At 36.4% G+C, this 12986-nt stretch overlaps 1 protein-coding gene across 2 annotated transcripts; it reads left to right on the top strand.

Annotated features, from left to right (window-relative positions):
• Positions 1-3463, top strand: LOC306867366 (DNA-binding protein RFXANK-like). 2 transcript variants are annotated; one of them, XM_079412977.1, is made up of 9 exons: positions 1-122; positions 239-295; positions 423-543; positions 647-712; positions 815-915; positions 2727-2852; positions 2956-3022; positions 3090-3170; positions 3264-3463. In XM_079412977.1, the coding sequence occupies exons 3-9, from the start codon at positions 444-446 to the stop codon at positions 3332-3334; spliced, it is 612 nt and encodes a 203-aa protein (XP_079269103.1). In that variant the 5' UTR covers positions 1-122; positions 239-295; positions 423-443; the 3' UTR covers positions 3335-3463. The 2 variants fall into 2 exon arrangements, with proteins under 2 accessions (XP_079269103.1, XP_079269102.1); XM_079412976.1 differs by having other exon boundaries at positions 31-122; positions 216-295.
• The last annotated feature ends 9523 nt before the right edge of the window (positions 3464-12986 follow it).

Raw genomic sequence — 12986 nt, 5'->3', positions numbered from 1 at the left:
GAACTGAAACGATTCCTAAAAGATTCGTTCACCCCCAATCCCGACTCGTTCACGAAACCCACTTCAAGCTAGTGCCCCAACTCGAATTGTTAAACAAGATGCGATTCATTTTGCAGCCAGAAGTAAGATATATATTATGAGTAAAGTAGTCTTCTGTTTCATATATCATTCAATAGACTTTGAATGTGCGCGAGTTCAATGAACTTCTATTTCAGTTTCACTTTTGCAACCGAATCAGGAAACAAAAGCAGCACATACGAACCTGTGAAGTTTAAGATCATGTAAACAATCGAAGGTAAGAGTCTACTAAGTCATATTTTGTTATTTTATATGAGTATTATTAACTAATTATGCATAATAATTGGCGCTAATCTTGTTTATTAGCTATTTCTTTATATTTTCTATATTGCGTGCATTTAAAGCAGGTGTAATGATAAGTGATTATGGAAAACCGAAATGATGAGAATGCTGTAAACCACTCGACAACTCTGACAAATAAACAGCGGGGGAATGAGGTCACAGTCCGACCTGCCACTTTAGACAGTGAGTCTGCCACCTCCTTCTATAGATATAATAGCTAGATTTCAAATGCAGGCATTTAATAGTCTTTTTAAATGTAAGTATGGCATTTAATTATGTCTTGTAGACCTCTCAATTCATCAGCTGGCAGCTCATGGAGAGATTTCACAACTGGAATTACATTTATCTAAAGGTATCAATAAATATACAACATACATAAATAAATATGGGCATCCAGCATGCATGCACAAATAAACGAACGAATGAATGAATGAATATGTATGTAATCTTGCAGACAGCTCTCTACTTAACAGTCAAGATGAGCGAGGTTTCACATCACTAATGTGGGCTGCTGCATTTGGAGAGATAATGATGGTGGAGTTCCTCCTTCAGAAGGTGAGAAATACACATTTTTCTAGCCACTACGCCTGGACTATATACAGTGCCCTCCATAAGTATTGGAACAGTAAAGACAAAATTGCTCTGTTGGCTGTGGAGTCAAGACATTTGCAAATATGATTAAAAGATGAATATGAGACAAAACTACAGAATGTCAAGATTCAAGAGATTCAAGAGTTTTTATTTGTCACATACACAATTATACAGGGTATAACCAGCAGTGAAATGTAGGTCACATTTTATTATTAGCCGTTTCAGCACATATATGTTTTACCAAATAAAAAGAACAGCACTTTTAGAGTTCATCCCTCTATCTGAGGTGAGCATAAGTATTGGGACAGTTGAACATAAGGCAGATATAAAAGATTAAAAGCTATTATTTAGTTGCAGATCCCTTGCACACAATCACAGCAGTGAGTCTGTGACCCATAGACATCACCAGACTCTTGGTCTCATCCTTTGAAATACTTTTCCCAGCCTTTAATGCAGCCAATTCCAATTGTTGCTTGTTTTGGGGAGTTTCTGCCTTTACTCTCCTCTTCAGCTGGTGAAATTCATGTTCAATCGGATTTAAATCTGGAGATTGATTTGAGCAATCTTAAGACTTTCCATTTCTTTGCTCTTATAAATTCCTTGACTGAACTGGCAGGGTGTTTTGGGTCATTGTCCTGATGCAATGTGAAGCACTTCCCAATGAATCTGGTGGCATTTTCTTGAATATTGGTAGGCAAGATGTTTTTTTACCCTTCCAAATTCATTCTGCTACTGTCATCATACATTAAGTCATCAGTAAAGTTGAGAGGGCCAGAGGCAGATGCATGCCCATGCCATGACACCACCTCCACCTCCACCATGCTTTACAGATGAGGCTGTATGCTTGGGATCATTGCAGTTCCCTTTTTTTTCTCCACATTTTTGCTTTCCCATCACTTAGATAAAGGTTCATCTTTGTCTCATCGGTCCATAAACACAGTACCAAAACTCTTCTGGCTCACCTTTGTGCTTTTTTGCTAACTCTAATCTTGCCTTTCTATTTTTGGTGCTGGTCAGAGGTTTGCATCTTGCTGTGTAGCATCTGTAATTCTGTGTCAAAGTCTCCTGAGGACAGTAGATTGTCAGAGCATCACCCCAGCTTTCTGGAAGTTGTTGGTGATTTTACAGACATGTCTTTTAGGGTTCACTTTCACAGCTTTTATGATTTGTCTGTCATCAACTACTGTTGTTTTCTCAGCTGATCAGGTTGTTGTTGGTTGCTGGTGTCGCTGGTGGTTTCCAAACTCTTGATTTCTCCATGCCCTTTGTTTTTGCTTTAGCTCTAATTGACTTCCTCTTTTCTTTTAGCATCCAAATTGCTTGCTTTTCTCTCAAAGTCAGCTCCCTCGTCTTCATCCTGGTTTGTGTGTGTCATCATCGAATGCAAGATTCAGAATGCAGAAGTAATGGATATAACTGATACGACACATTCCCTGCTTTTAATATCTGAAGAATTAATGCAACAGGACACAGCTGATCACTTAGAAAGACCTGTGAGGCAACTGTTCCAATACTTATGCTCACATCAGATAGAGGGATGAAACTCTAAAAGTGCTGAACTTCTTAGCTGATAAAACATATATGTGTTGAATCACCCAATAATAAAATGTGACATTCTGTAGTTTTGTCTCATATTCATCTTTTAATCATATTTGTAAATGTCTTGACTCCACAGCCAACAGAACAATTTTGTCTTTACTGTTCCAATACTTTTGGAGGGCACTGCGTATACATATATATATTCTTTTTATTTATTTTATATTATATTATATCAGGGAGCAGATCCGAGAACACTCGCTAGAGAACGAGAAAGTGCCTTGTCTTTGGCCAGCGCAGGAGGATTTGCCGATATTGTTAATATTCTCCTACAACATGGTGTTGATATTGATTCCTATGACTGGGTATGAGCAGTTTCATTATTCTGAAAATGTTTGTAAAACTTTACAAATACATCATACACAACTATTAAATACTGCAGAAACTTTCTAACTCACTTTCTAACAGAATGGTGGGACCCCTCTTCTGTATGCAGTACGTGGGAATCACACAAAATGTGTTGAAGCTCTCTTAAGTAAGTCTTCAAAATATTCATGCATTTTATTATTAGTGATGATAAACTAAAGTAAGTTTGTGTTTAGGATGTGGGGCAGATATCACGTTTGAAGCAGACTCTGGCTACAGTCCTGTTGCTCTTGCTGTTGCATTGGGCCACAAAAAAGGCAAGAGTCATTCGCTACAATATATTAATATAACAAATAATACATTTTAATTGTATTAATTAATAACTGACAAGTCTTCCAACTTGTTTACAGTGCAAAAACTTCTTGAAGATCACATTTTGAAGCTCTTCCGGGAACCACTTTCAGTGTCTGAAAACACATGAAGCAGAGGACAGCTTTTACAAGACCTTACAATAATCCTGCACATTTTATAGCTTTATTTTGACATAGGAGATGTAACGAACAATCTGTTTTGTATCTTTTTTTAATTAAAAAACATTTTCACAAACGTGTATTGACTTGATGTGAATATAATCCATAGAGTCTCTGTAGAAACAAAGGAAATGAGATCAAAAGTATGGGAAAACTGTGGGTGAAGAATCAAGGATTTGATAAGCTTGGGATAAATTAAAGACATGGGCAATTTGGCCAGGAACTGAGAGAAAACAAAAGTTGTAGTAGGTTACTGTACTAGAAAAGTCCACTGACTGTGAGGGAGTTCAGAAGACACTCAATCTGAGAGAATATGGTGATTATATACATGCATTTATCTAAGCGGATGCGAAAATTACAAAAGAATATTATTGCACCATGTGGAAGGATATTTGTAGACAGTTGTCTTCTGGATAGAAGTCTACAATATGTTTGAGAGCATCTTCTTTGGCAGAACCTGCAGAAAACAAACATTTTAAATGTCTATTATTCATTTTTTTTTTTATCTCTTATGCAAATCGTTAGTCAGTCGCAGTACAACACAGTAGTGATATTTACGAGGATGATGAAACCGCACGAAACGTCCAGCACGTCTCCTCAGAATCAAACATGAACTGCTTGACATCTCTATCTCTGTTCAGCACAGAACTCACCCTGTGTGACGGAAACTCTATTGAACCTACTGCATTGTTATAGTTTAATAGCCAACAATGTGTTTTACAAAATATAAACATGTTAGTATTTAATAGTAAAAACCCACGTTTTTCTACCTGCTTTGCGTGTTGTTACAAATCAATGACTCTTGCCATCTTCAGATCAACTGTGGGCAAATGAAGGCATGCTTGACAGTGAGGGCAGCGTGTAATTCGCTTCTCTACCGCTAGATGTCAGGGTCACTCCTTAATTGCTAGTCATGAAGGCACATTTTCTTTGTTGGACCTACTTGTTCAAGGTGCATGAAACCTACATATCGTTTATCAAAATCTGTGTAATTATCCACAGAATAACCACAGTGTCCATTTAGGGCTCTATTCCGTGTGAACAATCCAGAAATATATGTAAATACAATATTTCTACTAAATCTTTTCTAAAGCATAAATGGGTCTTGGATGGTTAGAAATAGGATATCATTGTTTAAAATGGAGAATATATCTTTTGTTGCTGATGTCAAAGGCTGCGCATCCAAACTCACAGTATTTTTAGAAGCAGCCAAATTAGGCAGATGCCAACATGGACAGGTTGCACGGCATGCCTTGATACTTGGAAATTAGATACGGATATGACTCAGCTACCATTAAATTACAGTATAAATACTGCACTGTAAAAAAAATTAAAAAAAATAAAAGTTGAGCCAACTTAAAATTTTAAGGCAACCAGCTTCAGCAGATTTTTGAGTTTTCTCTTTATAAAACAAAAAGTTGAGAATCTCCTACAAAAATAAGTTGAGAGAACTCAGAAATCTGCTGAAGCTGGTTGCCTTAATTTTAAGTTGGCTCAACTTTTTAAAATTTTTTTTAACAGTGTGCTTCTGCTTTTGTTTGTTTTGTTTTTTTATATCCTACATCTTAGTTTTTAATTTTTTTTTTAAATTTTGTATCATACACCAATTTGGTATTGTGCTACCACTAGATGACCAAAAATCTGGAACCTGAAGCAAAACCTGCTGAGAATGGAAATAAAACTTCAGGCCTTTTTATTAATTATTTAATTCCTTTTAAAATGCTTTTGTGTATTTTTGAGACTTCACAGAATATCATCTCTCTCGTCATGTCTTGCAGCAGTGGCAGCTTTAATCTAAAACTGAGGATTTGGCTATTTTGGGAATAAATGTTTGTTCTTCCTGTAAAGAGGAGCAAGATCAGAGTGAGAGTGATTGACAAGATTATAAATAAGCTTTCCAGGTCTAGCTTGTTTGATTGGTCTCAAGATTTACAGTCTGTGGGCACTTGAGCAGATTGGTCCAATGAGAGGGTCCAAATACATTATAATCTCAAGATCACAATTCAATTTCAGCTTGATTTTTAACAAAACTAAACGTCCAGCTGCACACAATAATAGCAAAATTTAATCTTTGGAACTATTAGACTACACAAACCTTTGCTAATCAGTATGTACAGAGATACTGTAAAATAGCTGACAAAATATTGTATTAATATCAAAAATACCTTATTCACTCTTTGCCAAACTCTGCTTTAGACTAATCCTAACTGAAGTTATAGATAAGAAAGATAATTCATTTAATGTTAATTTATTTAATTCAGGTAGACTTTAGGTATTGATTCAGGTTAACCGAGGGCAGAGTAGCTAAAAACAACAATCACAGCACAATCAAATTGTTCAATATTTCAAGTTATGTGCAATTAATTTGTTTGTGTAGAAGAAAATCAATATCTAAAACTGATTACCTTAAGAGTTCTACTAATTCTTAGGCTGTACATTATGGTGACTACATTGTAGAAATTTTATTTTAACTTACACTATAAAGATGTCACTTGTAATTGCTTTCATATTAAGTTTCTTTTATTTCAGTCAACTGCGTTGATTCTGATTTGCAGCCTCTGCAGTTTTTATTCACATTAGTGGTTAATTTAACAATTTCTTTCAAGAAAATGCCAAATAATATGCTTGCAATATCACACTTCATTCCAGCTCATGTACAACTAATACCCATTCAGTTTTTATCACTTTATTAGCAAAGATTTTATGAGGAACTCTTTAATTCTTTCTAATATGATGTTTTTTACGCTTTTTCTGAGCCAGCAACCAATGGAGGCTGGCTGGGTTTAGCTAAAGGTCAACTGTAATTTTTGATGTGTGTTAACAGGTCATGATTTCATTGAAAATCAACAGCAACAACAAAAGATTTTGTTGATTCCAGCAGAGGATTGGTTAGTAAAGCATTTAAGGTGGAGCTTAGTTCTGTTGGATAACGTTACAGTCATCTATCACCAAATTGAACTTACGCAATACATTAAGCATGAAGAAGCCACGCAATCTTTTTTTTTTTTTAATTGCTGTTAATTTTCCAGCATTGCTCCATTCTGACAATCACCACTCAAAGGATGATATATGGATGGGATTTCTTTTTGCATGCCGTAGGTTGAAACGATATTTTTTTTATCACAGCCAATCAATAATTCTGAATGCCATTTGATGTGCCACAAGGCTTTAATAAGCTGAAAATGCCTCCAAATAGAAGACACATCTGTTTGCTCTGGAGCAATTAGCGATGTGTCTGAGTCGTTCCATGGTTTTTGGCAAGCCTCGTACTTGTCCTCGACACCAGAATTTTCTGCTTCAATATTAGAGCGACTCACAATTAAACCCTTTAGGAGCGAAGCGTTTGCACAATATGCTCGGCTGCTTCCGTTGCAAAGTGCAGTCGCTCATGCTTTATTCGCTTACAACTGCAAGCAAAAGATTTTGATTATTGTCTCTCTTCCAGTCTTAGAGAGGTTGGCAGTCATTATTCAAGGTGAACATACATGCTCCTGCCAGCACTAAATTAGAAGAAAGATTGATGGACGGGGGAAAGAAGATTGACAAGACAAGTAAAATATTCAGCATGTGCTGTAATGGCCTATTGTTTGTTAAATAGAACGCTTTCAGATGCTAATGGGTGTTTTAGTCTTTGTAATGGTGATGTTATTGGGAAACCAGCTTTAAAATGTGATAGTCAACTATAGCTTTGTGCTTAGCAGGTGCATATTCGCCATAATTGAAATGGTGAAAGCATTCTTCCTATTGGAGGAAAAATCACAGGCAAGATCTTGTTAACACCTCTTTTTTGTTTCTTTTATAGAGGAATGAGACTAATTGGAGGAATATTTTGAGTTCAATTCAAGTTAGGCTCAATCGACAATAGCATTTGTGGCCTAATGTTAATTTCGATTCGATTTTGTTGTTTTCTTTATAAAATGCAAAATTCAAGGTTACAGTGGAAGGGAATGGGGCCAATTTTTGAAGATTTTAAAAGCAGAAATATGAATCTTATAATTTTATACATGCACTTACATTAATTCTTCTGTTAAAACATGCTTATTGTTTGAGCCATAAAAAAGCATTTTTTAGCAGTAATTTTGGGGTTTTCTGTGTTGTCATGGCTACAAAGTTCTATAAAGGTCTATAACTTTACAGAGAATTGGTTAGAATATTTTTTCCACTAAAGTCATGATGCTTATATTGTTACGTCTTGTGGCTGTACCATTGAAACTTACTTTAACGTTTACAAATTGTCTCCATTCACTTCCATTGAAAGTTTCTCACTGCAGCAGAAATTTGTGCAGTGTTTTTTAAGAAAAGGAGGGATACATTTAAATTAATTTAATTAACATCATGCCTTATTCTGAGATTAATTTACACCCAGAATATTTCTTTAAATCTCCTATTTCTCTGTTTTTGATCCTGAGAAAAGACTTAATCTCAGATGTAGCTTCAACCCAGAGGAAAAATCTATTGCGCAACTGATGCAATGTCAGCTTCATCTCTGCAGCATAACTGCAGGGCTTACTATCACCTATTGAAAATGACAGACCTCAGCAGCGTTGTCTTGTTGTCATGCCAGAGCACTTTGTCATGGTGCCTTGTGAACAGAGCAGTAAATCCCCTTGGCTATTGGTTCTACTGTAAAAACAACCTGCATCAGTAGGGTTTGTGAAGTGTGTCCACTTTGGTTTAAATACTCCGCTGGCGCTCGACCTAAATCGCCAAAGGTCTAGTAGAAGAATCGACTGCTATATTGGAAATTTTTCAATGCTCCATTTGTGACTAGTGCCAAGTTACCGCTGTGATTTGAGTCTACCTAGACAGGATTTTAAGGCACCATGAAGAAGCAGCATCTATGGACTAATGGAAGCTTGTTTCTGCTATGGGATTAAAAATAAATAAAATAAAAAAGGTAATATCAGCTTTTTAGCTCACAATTCTGACCTTTCTCCTCACAGTTGTGAATAGTGAGAAAAAGTTTGAGGGAAAAAACTCAGAATTGCGAAACATAACAAAAATTTCTGCAATTAGCCTACATATTGGTTTTTCCTTCACGCAAAAAAAAAAAAAAAAAAAAATATATATATATATATATATATATATATATATATATATATATATAAAAAGGTAATGGCGAGTTTATATCTTGAAATTGTTACTTTTTTCTCTAAAATCTGAGTTAACATCACAATTCTTTTTTTCTTCTTTTTTTCCCGCCACATAATAAAAACTGTTATGACTTTTATAGTTTATATCTCACTATTCTGAGTTAATATCAAATTTCTAACAATTGCGAGTTTATTTCTCAGACTTCTCACAATTGAATTTTGAGGTTATAACTTGCATTTTTTCCCTCTGGATTTTGAGCTTACATCTCTTTAATCCCCGCTAAAAAATTCTGAACTGGATTGATTGTTTTTGCCTTTTTTATTTCTATTTTTTTTATCCCGTGGCAGAAAGAAGCTTCCATATCCTCTTGATGGAAAAAAAAAAGAAAGAAAACAAATTATAATAAATTTTCATTTAGTTCTGAAAAATATTGATCAAATAGTTACATCTACTTATGCACCTGCTATGCACCTTTTATGCTTACTAGAATATTGTGTCGTTAGCTGCTACTATGTAGAGTGTTTCAAATCAGTCACTTATTAGGTTCCATTTTAGTTAGTATGCTGCCTAGGTGCCTTGGAAGGCAGTTGCCTACCTGGGCTGTACACAGCAATACGATTCACTGGGTTTAGAACAAAGCTTCAGCGAGCCCTCGTGCCTTTAGTTATTTTAGAATTCATAGAAGTTACCGACTAGGACATACGAGGTCATTTGTTGTCATGGTGATTCAATTTGCGTGTTGTTAAACTCTTGCGGGGTCCATGAGAGTAAGTAATGTGTTGCAGATCAAATGGAAAATAAACATCTAGAGTGCAAATTAAATTAATATGAGTGCCATTTCAAAGTGCTGTTTAAAATGTTATCAAGGCTGTTTTACTCAAAAAGCCCTTTCCACATAAAAGACACATCATTTGCCGAACACACTAAATTCGAAGGTCATGTTGCAATATGAACAAATTGACCACCGTGTTCTTTTTGAATGTCCTTTTGTGTGCTTTTAAGGCCCTGCATTGTATTTGATTGCTAGTTTCTCCCCACTGCATTTTCTTTCTTAATGCCTTGAATGAAAACAGCTCACGGCCGCCTACATCCGTGAGAGACAAAGGTGTGAATCCTTGCTAGTTTCGCGCTGGCTTGATGCCTTTTACTTGCACTTCAGTTTAACCCTGCAAATTGCTTTTACTGCTGTTCTCACAAAGTAAACACCTTGAATTAGGAGGATTCCATCTCATTAACCTAGACATACACATAGCATGACAGCAGCGAACACCTGGGTGGCTCAACATGCTCTCTGCATGAAATGTTAGTGTTGAGAACCTGATAATACTATAATTGTGCTCATGCAAAGAGTCCACTGCATCTAGGGAGCCACTGGCTCATTGTGAGTATGTATATTTGTAGGGGTTCAGAGAGGTGGTGGTCTTGAAGTCCAACAGCTGCCAGAAGGGACTTCATCATGTCTGGGTCAATTCAGTTGCTGCTAGTTCAACTCAAGCTGCAATATTGTCCAATCCAATTGATTTCGCTCTCAGTGGCACCAATTTCACCTTATAAATGATCCAATTTCCATGCAAACTCCATTCAAACTCTTTCACTTTATATCCAATTTCTTCAGCTCATCCCCACATAATAGACATGTCTAGGCTCTCATCGCAGGTCCTCAAATAAGAATGATGAACCCTCCAGACACTTGGACCCAGTCTGTGACTACATTTCGGCTGGCTATGGGAAGACAGACAATGCTAGTGTTTCTAGCGTTGAGTAAGTCCCCTGTGATTATGATCAACTGCTTTATGCGAACCCTGTGATATTCCTGTCCATTGCAACGCAATATCTCTTACATGTGTGCAAGGAACTGCATTTGAGGAGGCTTTTGACAGGTACCTGGACTATTAGCCATATTAAATATTAAGGTAACATTGGCCGGGTATAAATACGGACATTCATGAATATTTTGTCTAAAGCTTGGTATTGAGTCTGATATTATTTAGGCAATGACCAAATTATCAAAAAATATCTTGTCATTCAGTGCCAAATTTCTGTCTGTAAAAACATTTACAAGCTGAAAAAAGCAAAAACCAAAGATTTTTTTTTTTGAGGTAATGTGTAACATTATCTTGTAAAAATGGATTTCATAAATTGGTATTGAAAACATAAACAATTGGTATCTTTAAGGAGCCGATATTGATGTCTACAATGGCATTTTAGTGCCATGTAAAAAATTAAGATTAAATTAAGACTTGCATCTTAAAATCACTACCTAAGGCTACTATTAAAGTCAGAATGAATATTGACCTTTATATATTTTAATCAAATTTCAAAATATGCAAGACAAGATCTGTTGTTACTTCCAGCACATTGGGACTTAAATGATAGAATAGCTCAAACTGCTCTGTCCCCATTTATATGCAGCTCAAGTTAAATGGTTGAATTCATGTGATCTTACCAAGTCACTGAGTTAACCCAGCCATTTAACATAGCACTGGCATTTGGGTGGGGAGTCAGTGGATCAATGGTCTGGAAATGTCACTGGATGGAAGATTGTATATGACAGAGGAGGAAATTATTCTCAGAGTCTTATACAACTGAGTCACACTGCGCTATTTTCTGGCAGTAGGACGGTAACCCCCTTGTTGAACCAAAGACCAGAAAAATGCCTCACTCGTTCCTGGTAGCTTAGCAACATGCTGAACATCTTTCGAGTCTTCAGATGCAGATATGTAAACATTGTTTCAGGTGAATTTACATAACGCAAAGACGTTGAATCCTGATGTTGACACATTATTAGCTTGTCTGAGTGCTTCTCATGTGTTCAAAATATTGTGTGCTGAAGGGAAAACAATTTGTGTGCAACTGGAAGAGTGTTTGTTTAACATATTAGATAAATTTGAAGGTTTCAGCATTCTGGAGAAAGGTTTGTCATATTATTTGTATGTGAAATAGAGCAGTCTCATCTCGAAAGAATCCCCAAAAACAGAATTGAATTTTGGGAAGCAATGTGTTTATATGAATAAACATGTGCTAACTTAAATTACCTACACCGTAATACTTCATTCATACTTCAACATTACTTATTACCCTAACCAACACCGAATCAAATGGAATTGCTGCCTTGTTACTGTAAGCATATTTTTATCCAATTATGTCATATTTCAGACTGTATTTTAATAGGATTATGGTGCGACAATCCATGGCCTACAAATCTGATGGCTTGGAACTGGATTAAGGCGAGAAATTGGATTGCCCTTTTTATATATACGTATATATATATACACTATCCTTATGACTTCTTGGTAGCCACACTTTTGAAGCAAGATTTGGAGACAGACAAACCAACTGACTCAGCGGCATTTCATGGGAATGCAGTTCACAGATCAGATTAAAGTGAACAGACAGGTGTGTAATAAAACCCCAGGATCTCAAAGTCACAAAGAAAAATTAATTCTTCAAAGAAAAATGTTCAAGGGCTATTCTGGCAACAAAGAAAAAGTTAATTTGTTACGAGAAAGCACAGCTTCATTTCTTTTCTACGACAAATGTTCACCGTGACTATTTGAGGCTATTCTCCTTGGAGGAGTGCTTCATTTGTTGAGTGTTGTCAAATACGTCTTATCTTGTTTTGGAAAGAATGGAGCGCATATTATGTTCCATCAAGGTTGGTATCGTTTAAATCCTTTCCCCATCATCGAGTGTGGTGAAACTCGTGTCTTTATCTAGAGTGGCCAGACACACACTCAGACATCATGTATTACACCTGCTTGCTGTTATCTTGTTGAGATCTTCTTGAAACTACTATGTTACAGTGAAAGGAATGCTTGACTATCAAAGGTAAGAAGCTGTGCATGCCCTTGAAAGTTTGGGATCTAGTAAAAATAGGCTCCAACGCTCATTCAGGATCATCAGGGCATTGGCAGGGATACTTCAGGAGCTGTGTAAACATGTTAAACATCTCCCTGGATGCAAGGAAGTCATACGGGTTTGGGACGACATGAGGGTGAGTAAACAGAATTTCCATTTCTGGGTAAACTGTTCCTTTAAAGATAGAGGTGAGCTTTAATCTTTTGATGGGTTTACTAAGCAACCATAGCAATCTCTGCTGTTCTGTGATCCGGAAAGTCACAAACGGCTTCTTCAGGCTTATCAGATTGCGTTTTGCATTTCTGACGGATCATCATACACACAGTATCTTCTCTCTACTTTCGATACCCATCGTCACTTATAGTTATGAACGCCTTGAAACTCTCTGCAGTGCTTTGTTGGATCGTGTCTATTTGTTTCATCCTTCCACTTTTGATAACTTCTCATTCTCAAGGCGAATGCTCACAAGTGTTCTAGAATCCATAGACATGATAGAGGATCAGGGTTGAAAACATCGTTCAGTGAAAAGGATAAATAAGCTAACACTGGGGTTGGGTTTAAGAACCGATTCAAACCAGCACACTCATTAAAACTAAAGGCTCATTCTGTTGCCTTTGATATGATGAGTTGTCCTTCGGAGATGCAATTTAG

The sequence above is a fragment of the Barbus barbus genome (genome assembly GCF_936440315.1).
Source record: "Barbus barbus genome assembly, chromosome: 49".
Taxonomy (NCBI): Eukaryota; Metazoa; Chordata; class Actinopteri; order Cypriniformes; family Cyprinidae; genus Barbus; species Barbus barbus.
This window is presented reverse-complemented; position numbering and strand designations above follow the sequence as displayed.